The 19,148-nt window shown below is 38.2% G+C and overlaps 1 protein-coding gene across 1 annotated transcript in view; it reads left to right on the top strand.

Annotated features, from left to right (window-relative positions):
* The window catches only part of LOC140237152 (uncharacterized), a 43,393-nt gene that overhangs the window by 3,536 nt on the left and 20,709 nt on the right, over window positions 1-19,148 (top strand). The window contains exons 5-16 of the mRNA XM_072317094.1: window positions 424-518; window positions 796-902; window positions 4,683-4,811; window positions 5,844-5,927; window positions 6,677-6,789; window positions 7,234-7,333; window positions 7,776-7,835; window positions 10,139-10,254; window positions 11,850-11,965; window positions 12,547-12,630; window positions 13,615-13,763; window positions 14,580-14,816. Coding sequence (XP_072173195.1) covers window positions 424-518; window positions 796-902; window positions 4,683-4,811; window positions 5,844-5,927; window positions 6,677-6,789; window positions 7,234-7,333; window positions 7,776-7,835; window positions 10,139-10,254; window positions 11,850-11,965; window positions 12,547-12,630; window positions 13,615-13,763; window positions 14,580-14,816 — 1,390 coding nt within the window. The remainder of the gene's footprint in view (window positions 1-423; window positions 519-795; window positions 903-4,682; window positions 4,812-5,843; window positions 5,928-6,676; window positions 6,790-7,233; window positions 7,334-7,775; window positions 7,836-10,138; window positions 10,255-11,849; window positions 11,966-12,546; window positions 12,631-13,614; window positions 13,764-14,579; window positions 14,817-19,148) is intronic.

Below are 19,148 nucleotides of genomic sequence, written 5' to 3'. Positions count from 1 at the left end.
AGCAGTCATTCAGAAACACTCTTTAGAAATTTAACTTCTCTTTGCTCTGTGTTATAAATGTAGAATTAGCCCTGTATCGTTCAGCAGTAATGTCAGGACCAATATATATGGAACTTGTTAAAAATGGTGTCTGATCAAGATTACCTGTTGCTGCATTCAAATCATTAACACCAGCATACACAGGATATTGGATGCATTGCAGACTAAAGTGTTTCATGCAGGCTACTAGATTGAATCTTTAATTAGTGTGTAGTGACTGTTTTGAGTACAGGTGAAAAGTATCACTTTGTTAGTGATAGACCCAATGAATCAGTGGTTGCAAACTGTCTTTTGATATTTATGTTTGGTGTCTTTATATTTCCTTACATTAATCCTACTGTTTTATATAAAACTTTGTGCATTGCTGCCTTTTCTCATACCTAGGAAAACCACACATATCCAATCATCCTGTGAGTCTAACTCACCAGCCACAAGAAGCTCTCCAATCTCCACAAACGAGTACCTTGATTTGGATGAAGGTGAGGAAATGTCCATGATGTGTGGTAAACATTATCATTATGCTGATCTCATTGGGAACGAGGTAGTCAAAGTTGTTTGTCAGTGAAATGTTTGGGTGTCATGCTTAAGCTTTGTTTGATCTTATAAATATTTTTTTTTTTTTGTCTTCCTTTTCATATGGGACAGGTAAAGGGTTAGGGGCTAGCTTGTGATTGATGCATTATTTTGGTGACAATGATGTACCTGTCCTGAGACGTCTTGGAATTCATTCCTACTTAAATCCCCCCTTTTCCTCAGGATTTAGCTCCAGTGACATGGAGAAGCCATTCTTTCCTGGAAAATCTGATGCAGGCTCCAAAGATCCACTTATTCTGTCGGCTGCAAGTGAAGACACCGTTGTTCAGGTACAGAAACGATCCTCATATCTGTAATGGATTCATACAATCTGACCTTCAGTTTTCAAGCATTCATAATTTGCCACATGCAGTCTTTGCATATCGTGCTGTCATGGGGGCATTGGGACAACTCTCTTTCATCGTTCTCTTTGTACCTCAAAGATTTTGAAGGCCATCATGATCAGCCAAAGTAGTCAGCAGAGAGAAACGATCCCTAATATCTCTGAGAAATGTACATAATCTGACCTCAATTATTCAAATGTTCAAAATGAGAGTGTGAAAACTGAAAAGTAGATATAGATAATCAAATGAAATAAATAAGCCAAAATCTCTAATGACTACAGAAAACAAAACTGAGATTTGCCCACTGTAGCCCTCTAGCTATGTGCTGCATTATCGACACCATTAAAGGATGGTGAACGAGACATTAAAATCAAGAAAATCATACAAAAGAAGGTGTCAAAGCAGAGGGAAATGTCTGTTAAAACAGATTTTTTATATGACTTTTTAAAATATATTCGTACCACTGAAAAATCGCGAGTTAAAACTGACTGATTTACTTCACCAATTTTCGCTCCAGAACGGCCGTCTTTTTCGGGGCCCTAAAATATGACGTCATGACGTGGACGAATGCACCCTTACTACGATCGAGTGTGCAGCGCTAGCTAGCTCTACATCGAGTCCGCCATTCATAAAGCACGTAGTTCTTTGTGAGCGGATGCAATACAATACTGTACCTTGCCTGTCTTTAGTCGCATCTGCTTTATCGGCAGAAACAGCAGGGTAAAATGTACCATTATTTAAAAAAAGAAGAAGAGATGAATGGATAAATAAATAAATAAATAAATAAATAAATAAATAATAGCCATAATAATACTAATAATATAGTCTGAAGCAACGTCAGTAGCGAACCGCCGAGTCCCTGCCGGAGAGCTAGTTTGGTGTGTGTGGTAGCCCCACTACATATCGACCACATTCTTTTAAACCGACCGCGTATAATTCGCGCACTGAACACTTAGTACGCACTTCGTCTGCGCGCAAAGCACATAAAAATGGATCGGCTTTGAATGTAGATGAGGATGGTGTGGGAAAACGTGATAATTCATTGTTCATTAATGGTTTTAATCAAGGACAAAATTTCGAATGAATATTTTCACCGAATCGTAATGACAGCACAATGTAATGTCCTATGGAAGTTCCTAAAAAGCTTCGTTGACGTTTTCTACAACACGGTGTTCAATACAACTCGGTTTGCGTGCATTGTCAATGCAAAAAACAGCGGTCGATCCTGATAACACGATTTACCGCGGGGAGCTGAAACGAGGCCACGCTAGTTCGTCGGCGACATTTTTGCACTGAAACTTCGAATCGAAAAGGGAACAACGGCATTTGATAGAGCTGGATTTTCTCAGTCACGTAGGTCAAGTTTTTTATGTGAATTTCAGTGTTAGATATTCTATCAAGCAAATAAACATTAGGCGGTCGATGAGTAGTAGGTCCAACCCTACATAGGCTACTCCACTACGTAGATCCTTACGTTAGCTAGGTCAGAGTTCTTGTTCTACCGTAACGTTAGGCTCTACTACTGTACTAACTAGGCCTATTAAACGGTTACTATAAGCCGTTTAAGAGTAGAGACTGAGGCGCGAAAGCGCAGGTAGAAATTTAAAAAGGTATACTTCATGGTAATTCGAAGGAAGATGGATTCAATAAGTGAAATTATAACTCACTTTTGCTTGATAGAGTAAACAAGACACATACAGATACCTCGGTGCACTCAGGCCATCATGTGGATTCACGCTTTGAATGCGAACCACGGCGCGCGCGGCGTGATACAGAGCGTAGCTTAGGTGCAAAGTTAGCTAGCGTATCACATCAGCGAGCGCAGGGCTGATTCGTCCATGTCATGACGTCATAATTTTGGTCACCAAAATTTTGCCATCAGATCGGGTTCAGGTGGTCTAAAAAGGGCCTCAAAACACCATCTCTCAATCGTTCTAAAGACATTTTCACCTTCTGAAAGTTAACTATTCATATTCCTAGAGACCTAAGCTTTGCAGAAATATATAAATCACTTTGTTTATGAATACCGACATTTTTTTCATGTTCACCATACTTTCACCCTAAAAAGACTGGACTATTTTGGTAGCTCGAAAGACTGGGGGGGGGGGGGGGGCCCTAAAGGGCACCCCCTTAAGATCTCGGCCGTGGATTGCGCGATTGCCGCGGAAATTTGCACAATGGTAGTGTGCGGTGTAATCTACAAGATCGTATATTTAAATTTTCCAAAATAGTCTTCTTTTATTTTATTTTGATTAATTATGCTAATTTATGCGAGAAATCAGACTCTTTGATCTAAATCAGTAAATAAAGCTCCAAAAGTGCTCATTTTTGGTCTAATTATTCTTTGTGGCATTCTTAGCAAATGTACTTGAAAAAAAATTCGGTATCAAAATTAATTTCTTATTTATTTTATTGTATTTTGAATTTCTTATGTATTTCTTTGTTTTTTCGACCTTTTGTTTTCGTTGTTTTTTTAAATAAAATTTGTGGCAGACACTTTTTGAAGCATAATACTCTTAAAACAAATTAATTTTAGCCATTGAGAGTAAAAATAAGCATATTTATATGAACCATGTGAAAAAACTCAATTTGCGTTGACTTTGTACACAAAATCACATTTTTGAGCCATTTTTGGCCTCACGTGCATGTACAAAAAATTATGTAACTTCTGAAGCGTACCCCCGGGCGTCACAAATTTGGTGTCAAAATGTGCGGGAAACTCGAAAGAAAAAAGTCATAGAGCATCGCGGCGAGAGCATTGCGTGTTGCAGAGTAATCGCGCGAAATGTCGAGGGGGGGCCTTTTAGGCCCCCCAGTCTTTTTAGGGTTAAAATGCTTCAGTCTAGTTCAAGTACATATGTGAAGATTTAGGGCTTTGATTGAAAACTATTCGCTTTGAAAGCAGAGCAGAACATAACGTAAAAACAGACTGCATATAAATACATTCATGAATATATGAGCTATGATGGAGACAGTACAAATATGTATTAAAGCCATCTCACTGAAAAGAAATTAGAGTGTTTATGATGAGAAGTATAAACTGATTAGTTGTGGTGTATGTACCGGCAAATTTTATAAGAGGGCACAGGGGCAGGCTTGGGCAGAGGCATCCTGGAACCCAGATACCAAAGTTTAAACAGAATAACTTTTATTTGGCCAACGTAATGGCCATTATTGTTTTACACACATTCCGGAGTGAATGACCTTTGTTTACAGGGCATCTTTCTTCAGATTTTTAATCTTAGAAATAATAGAATACATTCTGATTGCTATTCAAAATGTTCCCCACTCCACCAACAGTTCATGCAACTTCATATTGATTTTATAACCACTGCTCTCATACTACTATGGCTATGATTAGATTCTGCTCTCAATCCCATAATGTGCACATATATACCTTCTAAGTTCTTATGCATTTAGGGAACAGTAGTAGCGGTGCCATAGAGCAAATATGTGCATTAAAGTGTTGAAGTACAGCCAGATTTGTTCTTCCAGATCCATGAGAGTTTTCATTGTAGTCATTATTTAGATTATTTAGTTGTTCATAAAGTTGTATTTATGATTTTTTTTTTTTCAGAAGCTCAAAATGATATTTGAAATTTGAACACAGTGAATATTAATTGCAATTTAGTCCAGGGACTTTTCTAGCTATAAGTAGATTACAATTATCTTGTTATATATGCCTTTCTAATCAATCTTAGCTTTTTGTTTGATTTCAATCCTCAGGTGCCCGGGACAATCAACAGATACTTGAGAGACTACCAGAGGGAAGGAATCCAGTTTCTCTACGATCACTACAAGGAGAACATGGGAGCCATCTTGGGTGATGACATGGGACTTGGCAAGACAGTTCAGGTATGCCAGCTCTTGCTCGATTTCATGCAGTTCACCTGATTTTGTATTATGATTCGCTTTTACATGGTGGCTACAAAGGAAGCAAGGAATGCTTCTAAGCAAGTGGCCACAGTACCACCAGCTTTAAATCTGGCATGTCCTTTCTGCCACCCTGAAAATTATATTTTTTTCATAAGCTGTTTTTGTAGAGGTGATTTAGACCTTTCCTCAGAATAATAGAAGTGGAAACTACTTTTAAAATGGAACGGGAAATAACACTATAGATTTCCATTGAATTTATTCAGACCCCCCCCTCCCCATTTTATCTATTATTATTATTATTTTTGGGTTTCATTTGTTATTCTTGGTATAAAGGGGAAGCATATTCTTGTGTCATGGAGTTAGTTTTACATTTCTTTTTCTTTTTCTTTTTTTTTTTTTTAACTGTGAGGTGTATTACCCTGAGATTTTATACACAATGTTTGGAGACATCATTCTTCAACCATACTAAATTTTGTGACATCTGCGCAAGGGGTATACAACCTTTAAGTCCCCTCCGAAGGATTAGACAATGAGAATACAGTGCCTTACCTAGGGGCACACCCCACTGCGGCCGAGGGAATTGAACCAGGGACCTCGGATTGACGGTCCATTTTCTTATCAACTGTGCCAAAACAGCTGATAATTACTATGTTAGGTGTAGCACTTATCGTAAGTATGAAAATTATTTATTTACTCAATTATTTTCTTTCAGTTGATTTGTTTTGATTGTTTTACTGTTCTAACAATTTTTACCCTGATGGTAGATGGTACTGTTTCATGTGTCAAGTAGATTCTTCTTGTGTCACTGAAAGCCTCAGGCCAACTTGTGTGTGTTTGTGTCTACGTGAAAACATCCTTACATTCTCGTCACTAGGCTCTGTGTTGTGCATCTTTAATATATACTCAGTATGCACTATTGATAATGCACTGTCTAAGTATCACATCTTGCTAGTAAGCATTACCGAAGAGTAAAAAGCTGATGTAATAGGATGCATTTGTGTCCAATTTTAGGTGATAGCATTTATCTGTGCCTTGCTTGGTAAAACTGGAGGGAAAGAGGACTGCGAGAGAAGACTACCAGAATTTCTTCAAAAGGTCAGCATATCAATACTCTACTAGTGATTTTTGTTGTTTCTTTTTTGTGTGTTTTGTGGTAGAATCTATCACTCCATTGTCTTCCAAGAGACCTCATATTAATCTATTCTGAATGAGTCCATACACGTGAAGCAAATATCGAGTTGTGCAAAGGAATACTTACTTTTTTACTTATAATTCAGCCATGTAAACTTCAAAAAAAGAAAACACAAACCTACAATTGATGTGTTAATTAAAAGTTATTCTAAGGGTTTTATGGAAATGAGATAAATGTACATTTCTCCACAAATTAAAGGTACTGTTTACCATTGGGAGCAGTGATTTTAAAAAGTGTTCAAGATATCACATTTGATGCATATGTGTAGGTCAGTTTTATCTCAAAACATCCTACCATATACAAATTTGCAATAAAGCCTGAAATATAAGGAGATATCACTGTTTTTCTCATTGAACCATAACTGTAGACGGTTTAGTCTGGGCACATTTTTATTACACTATGTATAACTATTGTTTACATTTTTTTTTTAATATTTAACAATACTTAACATTGATTATACTGATTCAATTTTTTACATTGGTTGTTTCTATCCTTAGCGCACCTTTTGGAACTATTTTGAAGCAATATAGCTGGGTTTTTGTTTCATTTGCAAATGGTAAATAATGCCGTTAAGCTGAACATATTCTTTACATCTGGTGGAATAGTTGATTTTGATAGAACAATCTTTCTAACAATCTCTAAAATCTTACAGGAATCACCTCAAAAGTCGCGTGATGGACTCAAGATATTTCTCGTGATCTGCCCCAACTCGGTCCTCTACAACTGGCTGGACGAATTTGAGACGTGGACGCACTGCACTGTGGCGTGAGTAGCTACTGAGATAATACAATACATGCATGATCCTTTGTTGGATTTATCTGAGATGACGTATTGCCTTGTAGACAGTCTATCCTTTGATGAACATGCTTTGAGATATATACTGTATATAGACATAGAGGTAGACATGTGAAATGTCTTACTTTAACTGTACTCCAAGGATGAGCTTGATTTGCCTGTAGGGCAAACTTGCTACTTGTCACCTTGAATGGGTACATGCTCTTATATGTTTATATACAAAAATGTAGATTGTTGTAATATAATGTGCTGATGTACATGTTACACACTTATTTTGGTTTGCTGGCTATACTTAGCGAATGCATATGATAGTATGGGAATATGGTGATTAGTATTTTTTATTTGACACAGACTAGATTTTTGATTGTGTCATTTTTTTATCATGCTAATTAAAGTCATGTTGTTGATCAACAGGCGTTACCATGATAAAGAGAGAGATGACACACTGAGAAAGGCCAAGCGAGGGCGCCTCGATGCCGTAATCACCACCTACGAAACCTACCGACTCTACATAGTAAGTTTTGCCTTTGATATATGACTGAGTTCTGTCTGAATTTTCCTAAATATTTGTGTTAATTGTGTCACTTTTGTCTTGGAACATCATCTGTGGGTTTGTTTGTTTTCTTTGTGTGTGTGTTGGGGGGGGGGGGGGGAATGGTGCCTTTTCCCTAATTTGACATCAAAGTGGTCCTATGTGGTGATGATTTTTATGTTATTTCACTCAACTCTTCAGTGCAAGTTACCTTTCAATGCTGATATTTTCTATCATTAGTCTTAATTCTCTATTAAAGTGGACCATCCCTACAAGCATAAATGTTTGGAATCCATGGTGCAAGGGGAGAGTTATATTTTTACACACAGACTTCACACACACACACACACACAGAGTTTCAGAGAGCAAGTCAATGTATTTCTGGTGATATCTATGTCTTTCCTGTTTCTGTCTCTTCTTTCAGGGTGATTTGCTGACAATTCCCTGGGATGCTGTCTTTGTTGATGAGGTTCACAAGATTAAGGTATTATGCCCTGTTGGTCTGCCTCCCCATGTTTGAACGTTTTTATAATTATTAGGTGATACTCTAACGGCGTAGAGTTTGTCAAACTGATCATATTATATAATGACGACGAGATGAGACATAGCCCTCTTGGTTATGCAAATAATGGTCAAAGTTCATATTTGAAAATACAAATGTTAAAGTGAAGGTGACTCTTAAAATACTTTATCACCATGTTTGATTTCTGTTTTTTTTTTTTTTTTACATTTTGAAGACCTATAGGTAAGTATTCAGTTACATAGCCTGTCTAATCGACTTACTTGCACACGCCAACACACGCATGAAATTTCCATTTGGTTGCATGACAGAAACAATTTGATCTGAATTATGTAGGACTGTATAAAGAACTGGACTTCACGAATGTTTCTCAATATAACTTCAAGTCGTTATTTAACACCATTTTTGATATCTGATGACCCCCAGCGTATCACCTAACTCGTCTTCAGTGACGAGTTTCATATCTCGTTAATATTATTATCATTATTATGATGATGATGATGATGATGATTTTTTTTTTCTTTTTTAGTTAAGGAATAACTGAATGAATGTGTAGATTTTTGATAGAGTCAGTGTGTGGATCAAATATTTAGTGTAATATTGACCTGCCATATGATATTGTCATTTTCTAGGAGTATTTAATCCTAATTACTGCAAAAAGATCAAATGTGAATAAAATATCTAAAGAATGTGTTGTTTTGTAAGTGTTAGTCTCCCACCAGTCACACTGTAAAACGAGAAATGTTTGCGTGCATTTTTAATTTTTTTTATTAGAGCCAAGATTCGCGACATTAAAATGCACGCAAAAGTTCTTGTCTACACTATACGCATTGAATGTTAGAGGCAACTAGCAAAGATTTCACGCTGCGCAGAAGGCTGTCGAAAATATCATGTTTTACAGTATTCCTCATGTCTGCCTCTTCAAGTTGTGATGAAGTCTAGTTTCAAGTCTCAGTATTTAACTGTCATTTGCCAAATTTAGATGGAGCCTTAATGTATAAACTGAGGAAGCTTACTCTATTCTTCCCGTCTCTCTGTTGTTTGTTGTTTAACCCTATTCTAACTGGGCTATTTGAGACCAAGTTTTTACTGGGGGGGGGGGGGGGGGGGGGGGGGCGATCGCGTGATCGCCGCAAAATTTTACCTGAACATAGAGCCGGATGTCAACTACAAGATTACATGGTCATACAACAGAAAAATGTTGATTTCATATTTTTTAATAAATAATTATGCAAATTAATGCATGAAATCATATTTTCACCTGTAACTCCATCAAAAAGACTGAAGGATTATTAAATTTTTGTGTCAGAGTTTCTCAAGACACATCAAACAATTTTCTTGTAAAAAAATAGCGCAATCAAAATCATTTTCTTTTGTTTTTTTATTGTTAATTTCTTATGTATTTTATTGTTTTTTCGATCTTTTGTTTTCTATTGTTTTTTTGCCAAAATTTGTTGGAGGCACTTTTTCAAGCTTATCTACAATAGAATTGATTTATTTCAATGGTTAAAAGTTGAAATAATCTAATTTATATCAATTAAACAAAAAAACACAGTTTGCATTGGATTTGCACACGAAATCATGATTTCGAGCGGTTTTCGGGTTGACATGCATATGCAAAACATTGCATAACTTCAGAACGGTGTACCCGGACGTCGCAAATTTGGTCTCAAAATATGCGGGAGACTTAAATGAAAAATGTCATGAAACGACGCGGCAAAATCTTTGCGCGTTGCGGAATCGTGGCGCGAAACGTCGAAGGGGGGGTCAATTTGACCCCCCCCAGTTAGAATAGGGTTAATGCTTGAACTGAAAGCATTGAAAATGAAAGCATTTGATTTTTCATGTTGATATCTTACTGTTATGTAGAGCTAATAGCAGTGTCGAGTTGATATCCGTTCTTAGGAGTCACAGTGGTGTAGTGGTTAAGACTGGACTTTGAGATGGAGGTCCTGAGTTCAAGGCCAGCCTAGTGCTTATGTCCTTGGACAAGGTGTTTTTACCCACAATGTCCCTCTCGACCCAGGTGTAAAAATGAGTAGCTGACAATGCTGGTGTAGTGATAATTGCAAGCCCCTCTGAAAGAACACTGCTAATATTAAAGAGGCTACCCTGGGTAAATAAGACCACATTATCATGCTATCATTATCTATTATTTCTCCGCATTGTTTTGCAAATGAATATTGTACCTTTAAAAACCGGTAGTTAAACCTGCAGATAGAGAATGGATGGCAGGGTGGTACAGTTTACAGAGTGTTGTCTTCCAGGAACCAGGAGCTCTCATCACCAAAGCCCTGAAGGACATCAACACAAGCAGACGATATGGATTGACGGGGACCGCCCTCCAGAACAAGATGGGGGAGCTGTGGTGTGTGCTGGACTGGTGGGTACTAGGCAAAATGAAATGTTGCTGGGGGGCATCACTCGACTAATATTGCATTCGCATTGGTCATTAGATTTAAGCCGCAACTGATGTGAGGCAGTGTTCCGCACCAGTCTCGCATCAGTCAAGGCTTTGTCTTCACATTGCGCTCACCGACTTGCACAAGTCGCGCACCAACAGCCTATCATACATGCTTACATTGAAGTGGATTAACACCGCACGAAAGCACATGTGAGGGCAGCATGAAAGTTGATCGTTCTTCTGTTTATTTACATTGCTTGTGTGTGCACAGCTGTTAATGTTATTATTTTACCTAATTGACTTTTATGAAAAAGTAAGTTAACTTTAAATCTAATAAAATAGATATATATAATCATGATAAGTATGGATGATATCAATAAACATATAAAAGAAATTATTATATATTTTTTTTAAATTCAAATTTCTGCTTTGTTTTAAAATTGGTAATTTTCGCGATTCGACCTCTCAAAACATTTTTGTGCGCCTCTTGTGCGCCACTGTTGCGGATGCATTCACAGTGGCAGCCGTCTCGTATCAGCATCGCACAGACTCCGCAGTCAAACCTAGTCAGCAGGAGGATTGGTTTTAGACGGTGTTGATGAGGTGCGGTGCAGTGGGCGAGTCTTCACATTAACATCGAATTATATGCCGCACCAGTCGCGGGCAAGTCGAGCACTAACTGCAGAGTCACATGGCCAATGTGAATGCAGTGATACAGAGTAATCATCAGTCATAATGTTTGGAGTGTATTAGTCTCACACGGAATTTTGGTATTTATGGCATCCAGCAATTCCATGAGAGGTCTTTAGAATACTATTTGCTTGTGAACAAGATGCAGAAGGTACTGTTAACAAAAGTATTTATCTGCCATGGAAACAACCATTTACAGCAGTCACAGCAACAGTGACTACAATCTACATGGATAGCTTGTATTCCATCAATCAATTTTTGGCTGTTATCCTTGCAGTCTGTCATCACCCCTTTCCCCAGAAAAAACTTACAGGACTCCATGACAACAGTTGCTTCTCCAGGTATATACAGTTGAACCTCTCGTATCCGGACAAGTCGGGACCGGGGCTCATCCGGATAAGGGATTTGGCCGGATACGGGAGACTCAATGCTTTATACACGTACATATATATACACGTGTACTGATGTAGGGAATTGTAGTACCACATGTAGTAATGTGTATACTGCAACCTTTCATTGTTACATTTGAGGATGTTTGGGGATGTTAAAATGTCTGAAGGTAAGCAATTTGGAAGGAAATTTGATGTAATGTATGTTAATCATGTTCGAAGTAATATGTAATTCATGTGTGTTTGTGTAGGAGTTCTCAAGAAGTTAGGAATCCCCCTTTCCTCCCGTAATTATTAAAACAAAAATTACGGCGAGATTGCGTCCGTATAATAGAGAGATCCGGATAAAGGGAGGCCGGATAAGAGAGGTTCAACTGTACTTACATAAAGATGCATAATGATATTACTTTATCTCATATGAATTAGATTGTACTTTGTAAAGATGTACTTGATTTAAGCATGCTCTGCAATCCCTGGGGTGATTTCCCCAATTAGGGCCAACCCTGGTTGCCTGGGAGACTGGAAAGACTTCCGTCTGGAATATGAACAGGTGATCACCAAGGGACAGAAGTACAATGCCAACAAGCGGGAACTGGCCCGTGCTCGGAAAGGTAATACCTGTAGTCACATTAGACAACCTTTTTGCTTCGTAAGTGGGTGACAAAACTGACAAATTAATGACACCAAAATCTTGCTGTCTTTATTTCATTGTGGTTTTCAAGAAATGTCTCAAAGCTCTGCTTTTTGTTCAGTAATTCATTCAACCATAATGCCATTATTTTCCTGTCATTATTGATGCATTTTTCTGTGTAGTTGTCATAAACCAAAACTGTTTGAAACCATACCATCAGCATCGTGTTCTGAAACCATCTACTACTGTGACCCATGACCACAAAGTCAACACTGGTCTTGAGACCAATGGATCCACAGGTCATATATCTTTTTGGTGACATGGGTGTCAATAACCTTACAGAAATAATGACAGAACTACAGTCTAGCTGACATTGTTGTGCATCACAATATTAACCCTCAGCTTCAGTGCCAGAATTATTTGCCTTACCTGGTCGTTGATGGTCATCGAATTGCTTTGTCCTTTACAAATTGAAAAAATACCAATATATTCTCTTCACTGAAAAAATACTACACGTGCTCCAAACTGGCAATTCATAAAGTCTCATTTTCATTTCGACAGTGGCCAAGAAGTTTGCCAGTTTGCGAGGGAAGTGGATGATACGACGGACCAAGGCTCTCATCTCTCATCAACTACCAACCAAAGGTGAGAAAGACATGAATTACCACCTTTAATGACATCATCTAATGCCTTTTTTCACCTTTTCTCAACATCATGTCACGACAAGGCTTCTGGTTAGTGAAAGTCACACAGTTTCTGCTAAACATCATCATTGACAACAACAGAAATGAGTTGTAAATTAATTGGCCAAAGTGTTTACTCAATCATGGTATTGATAGTTTAGACTGTAATCATATACATGCTGTATGATATGTTTTTTACTATTTTATTTTTTTTTTTAAAGGGAACACAAACCCAAAGAGCAATGTGGATTGAGTAAAAGCAGTAACATTAGTAGAACACGTCAGTGCAAGTTTGAGGAAAATCGGACAATCGATGCAAAAGTTATGAATTTTTAAAGATTTGGTGTTCGAACCGCTGGATGAGGAGACTACTAGAGGTTATGACGTATGAGAGGACCACAATATAAAGAAAATATAAAAGGAATTCCACAAAAATTCACTTTTCTAGCAAAATGAAAGAGTTCTTGACTAACCGCTTTCAGAAAGCAGGGGGAATAAGTGCTACCCCTAACATATGTCAGTATCAAGCTGATGGAATGTGTAATTTTCATGAAAAATGAATCTTTATTGAATTCCCTTTTTATTTTCTTTATATTGTAGTCCACTCATACGTCATAACCTCTAGTAGTCTCCTTACCCAGCAGTTGCAACAACAAAATGTTAAAAATTCATAACTTTTGCATCGATTGCCCAATTTTCCTCAAACTTTCACTGATGTGTTCTACTAATATTACTGCTTTCACTCAATCCACATTGCTCTTTGGGTTTACTTTCCCTTTAAGGCACGAAGGAAACATACAGTTTTGCATATGTGTGCAAATCTTTGGCATATGTCAGTTGAGTATCACATGTTGTATGTGAAAGATCCTGTGAGAATGATGTTTTATTTTGTTTAAATCCTGTCTTGATGCTATCGCTATTAATGTTTATATTTCTGTCTTTTCAGATGAACATGTGGTATTCTGCAACCTGAGTCCCTTCCAGATCGAAGTCTACCGAGCCCTCACTGATTCGCCCGACATGGAGTTGGTCCTGAGGCAGAAGGACCCGTGTGACTGTGGCAAGAATGCCAAGAGAGGGCGGTGTTGCTATAAGGTGATCTTTGATTGCACCTCCCAGTTTAGTTAATTGCTCCTCTGCAGTCCAAAAGGTGCTGAAAGAAAAACTATGTTCTGGTTGTCCATCGGTTCTTCTTTACAGTTTCACCACAGCCCTGAGAATGATTTTTTTTTTTTTTTTTTTTTTTTTCACAAAGAGCTACTGTGTATGTGACTGGATATAATTAAACTCTATAAAGTTTGAATGAATTGAAAAGTTGTCAGGTCAGAGGTCAATGAACTTTGTAAAATGTGTCACTCTGTGTATGCGTAATGCGTGATGGTGAGAATTTGTGCTGGGATTGTGATTTGCAATCAAAAAAGAAAATCAAAAAATGTATGATGTTATGACCGATGAGACCGCAGGTATCAAGGTTAGTAGTCTCTTGTGAGTAGGCGCATGTCGCTTCTCTTGGTATTAGCAGTTCAAGTTTAAAGTCCTTTAAAGACTGATTTTGCTACAACGTGCATTTCCCATAGACCCCTGCCCGAGTACTGTACGAGCTGAAATTTTCGCGGTGGTTTTATTTTCGCGAATTTCGCGAATCGCCTTTGAACCGCGAAAATAACAACCGCGATAATAACAACGCGCGAATAACTAAGTTCAGTCTTAATGTCCTCCAAGTAGCAATTAGCAAAAATATCTGTATGCGAAAATTTCAGCTCGTACAGTATACTCTGGACTTGTCCTCGTCGGGTTAAAAATGTGAAGTTTGGTATTATAAACAAATTTCAAAAGACTTTGAACAATTGTGCAACCAACGATAGAGTTCCTTGACTGCTGTGAAACTATCGATCGTTGTATTCCCTGCAGAAAAATGATGAAGGAGAGGGGATCAAGTCATTGACCTTTGGCTTCATGAGTCTGCTAATCAAGGTGTCCAATCACGCGGCTCTCCTCACCCCGGACAGAGCCATGTCGGAGAAGCAGCGCGCCAAGGCCGAGCGCTACTGCGAGATCGCGTTCGCCCGCCAGCGGCAGTTTGTTGAGAAGAGCCGGGAGGAGCGTTTTGCAACACTCTCGGACAAATCCCTGTGTGGCAAGATGCAGGTATTTCAACATGTGCATCTGTAGGTCAAAGGGATGGTACAGTTTTCCTCAACATGGGGCTCTAGGTTTTTCAACTTTTTTTGATGACGATTTTATTGAGACAGTGAGAAACCTCTTATGAAATATGAAGGAGCATATACTTCTAAAAGGAATTCATAGTTCGTTCGATGAAAATTGGTTTTGAAATGGATGAGATGGCCTAACAAAGCGACCCCAATAAAAAGTTGGACCCACCTTTTATTAGGATTTCTTTGTTTTATTTTGTTTTTGGATATCTCAGCCATTCCAAAACGGGATTTCATCAAATAAACTTTGAATTCTTTGTAGAATTATATGCTTTTTAACATTTCATAATGTGGTTTCTAGGTATCTCGCAAAAAAGTTAAGAGCTGAATTCTCACCTCAACCAATACGATACCATCCCTTTAATTTGGTAGTATATATGTATTAGAATGTGTATCTGTGTGATATCAGGGAAGATGCACAATGATTTACACCTACCCAAGGTCCTGTGGCACCTCAACACTCACCATGATCTGAGCTTATGGAGTACCAAGGTGCTGATGTCACAGTCTTTTTGTTATAGCTTGGGTATGAACCAGGTGTGAGCATAAGCACTCGGGCCAGGTGAGGTTGTTTAGAACCAGTTTCCATGGCAATGAATGGCTATGACATCACATTTTTGTGCTCTGCAGCATTAACAATGTCTGTAGCAATAGCCAGTCAGCTGTCAGAATTTCCACATGTTGACATGGTAGTTGCAATCACTTTAAAGTAACGAGACATGAAAACTCGTCACATTGAGGACGAGTTAGGTGATACGCTTGTGGTCATCAGATGACAGTCATCTGTGATCGACAAAGAAAAGAATGTGATATAGGCACCTTGAAGTTATATTGAGCGTGCATGCGAAACCGTTTCTGTAACCACTCGGCCACGGGTCATCCACGGAAATGGTAAGACAAAAAAACAACAACAATGTATAGATATAACGGGGGGAAAGTCAATGCCCACTCAACTAACGTGGCCGTGTGAACATCTATTGCATTGCTAGACGGAAAAGCGGCCCTGTAACGACTGAGGTCGCTATGCCATTTCTGGCAACTTGGGAAAAATACGTCCCGCAGACATAAAACCTATAATCGGCTGGTTTTGATACCTTGCCTTTAATCACAATTTTCAGTGTAATGACGTCATCAAATTACAAAACAATGACATGGTCTTGAAAGAAAATTGTTCAAAGTACAACACCTCAGTCGTCGTCATTACATACTATGATCGGTTTGACAAAGTCAACCTGCAAAATTTTGCTGCAGTCGAAGCAATGTGGTCTCCAACACACAAAAAAGAGGGATATGGCGTGTGTGTGTGTATAGGTGCGTTTATATACGAACGTGATTTCTACATGGACGAATATGTAATACAAAATTGAAGAACAAAAAAACAGTCAAGTAGCTAAGTATTTTGTTTCGTGATCTTGTGGGGTTCGAACCCGCAACCTCACGTCTCTGAGACGTCGCCTTTAACCACTCGGCGACACGTCTCGACGGAAAAATATGGGGAACGTTATGGACTTGAAAGACAGTTGTTTAATATCTAACACATTCATCGTACGTTGTCAGTTTGCTATTGACATGACGATCTATCACATGAATATGAGGCAGGCGTTAGTACCTGTATGAAATTATTATAGGCATGGTTATCAAATTGCCCTAAAATATCCTTATAATTGCCTTATTTTTACACACAGTTACGCTATCCCTTTAAACTCGTCACAGTTTGATTAGAATCATTAACATTATACATTAGTACCATATTCAGTTCCATAGCTGATCACGTTTGCTAATCAATTAAGAGTAATTGTCTAGAATGTGTCATATGGCCAACCTGTATACACACGTATATACACACACACAATGCTAAATGTATGTATCAAACATCTGTAACACAGCTTTGAACTAACTATAGGAATTATCGCTGCACTTATCATCCATACTTTTTATCACTATCTGAAACTCCACAAAAACCACTAATTGACAAATAATCATCAATACAGAAGACTGAATACCTTTTTTACAATGTATAGCTTGTTACATGTATAAATCAGCACAAAGTAACCACGACTACATTGTGTTACTGAATTGATATGAACAAATTTCATTTTGTTACAGGATACTATATCAGTTTGAAAAGCCCAACCTGCAAAACTATAATTTTGCAGCAGTCGAAGTAATGCAGTCTCCAACGCAAAACAAAGGTATACTGTGTGAGTGTGTGCGTATAGGTGTGTTTACATGCAAACGTGATTTCTACATGGACGAAGGTGTAGTACTCCATTGAAGAAAAAAAGTAAAAAAAAAAATAATATTTTCTTTCGTGCTCTTGTGAGGATCGAACCCGTACGTGTGCAACCTCACGTTTCTAAGACGACGCCTCTAACCACTCGGCCATACGTCTCGACGAGAAAATTAGAGGAACGTAAGCTTATGTACGTGAAAGATGAATCAGGAATCGTTTGGTCCGCATTCCATTCTCATTTTCAGTTTTAAATTGCAAAATTGTCAACCTCATGAGGAGATTTCAAAGAATAAAATGCATGATTACTGCAGCTTATTGTCACAGCTACAACATAAATAAGTTTCAGAGGAAATGAAGCAAAATCAGCTGAGATAAAGGTGCTTGAACGTTGTCAAGTCAATGCATGGTTTCTAAAAAAATCACCTCCCATAGACATAACACGTAAACTTGTCCGATTTTGCGTCTTTACCTTTAAACACAATTTAAAGCATGATGACGTCATCAAATTTCAAAACCATGACATGGACTTGAAAGACAAATGTTCAAAGTACAACATATCTGAATTTGGGATAATATTGAGCTTAAACAACAGAGATACGAGCAAATGAATGTCAGAAACAGTACCTCAAAAAAATTAATTCCACTTTTTTGATTTCAGATGACGATATGATGACGTCATAATGTAATTATGGAAATAATGATACTTGAAACGTCATGTCCAATTTATATGCTTTTGTAATATGCAATAAAAACATAGGGTCACCTGACGTTTTAAAGAGCTATGGCGAAATAAACAAAGACATGTTTTTTCACTATATTTGCACATAGACGCGCAGGCGAAATTTGAACTTTGACGCAAGTGCATTGCTTTGTTATTTGTCAGAATCGATTAGAAATCAATGGATATTGTTGCTCAAAGTATCAGGAATCCAAATCTGTCAAAAAAAGTGTATTTTCATGTTGCTGACGCGCTGTGCGCGTGAAAATGCGCGGACGGACGCGCACGCGCAAAATTGTTTGAAACGCATAAAATTGTCTGAAACTTCGAGATTTCCCATTGGAAAGTTGTTTTGAGCCTTTTAAAATTTTGACGCGCGCTTACGCGCACTTAATGATGTCCTTGGTAATTAGCATCAAAAGAAGTAAGATAGAACGTGACCTGAACTTTATGTCCACAAAAAATGATACAGAAATGACCTTTAGTTATGAAGTTATGATCGATCATGTAACATGGTCCAAAAATCACAAAATGGCGCCTAGACGACGTCATAGATATGTTACTGTCATGAAAACCTTATTGTGGCTAGATATTGTCATGAGACATGTTCCCTGAAAATGTCATGTTATTCCATAATGTCATTCTTGAGATATTGATGACACAAAATTGTCCAGAAAGAAAGAAGAATAAAAAGAAATAAAGAGAGATTTTGACAATCACAATAGGTGATACGCTGATAGCGTATCACCTAACTAGTTACTGTAATACTTTTTGTGGGGCCCATTAGTGAAAGAATAGTGTGTGGTTCAATAAATCAAAAGACAGGAAGGCAAATCAGTAGTGATATATCAGGGTTCTCGCCAGGAATTTCTTCACGCTTGTCGGCAGTTAGTCGCGCTTTTCTGGGGGTGGGTACGGGAGGGGGGTTCCCGCTCCCGCGCGAAGCGCGGAAGCCTTCGCTAATGCTCAATACAACACAGATAAATCGCCGCTAAAATGCCACTAAATGCGACATTTTCACGGAGATGTAATGAACGTTGTGAGGGGCATATTCTCACGGAAACAATGCAGAAACTCCATACCTTTTGTTGGCGGCAGTTCCTAAATGATAAATGAAAGAGAAGTAGGTGCCGATGGTGAAGGTTCCGATTTCTTTTAGGCCTTTCCTGTTTCATTGTTGCAACAATTAGCCGTCTCTGCATCGCAACAACGCGCGCCGTGTACTAACTAACTATACACGTAGTGTTTGTGCTTTCTCGCCGTCTGCTCGACCACGTGGTAGGCCTATTGCATGCAGATGCGCGAGAAGCGATCGA

Source organism: Diadema setosum, chromosome 13 (assembly GCF_964275005.1).
Source record: "Diadema setosum chromosome 13, eeDiaSeto1, whole genome shotgun sequence".
NCBI classification, from domain to species: Eukaryota; Metazoa; Echinodermata; class Echinoidea; order Diadematoida; family Diadematidae; genus Diadema; species Diadema setosum.
The sequence above is the reverse complement of the archived record's forward strand: the minus strand, read 5'-3'. Positions and strand labels throughout refer to the sequence as shown.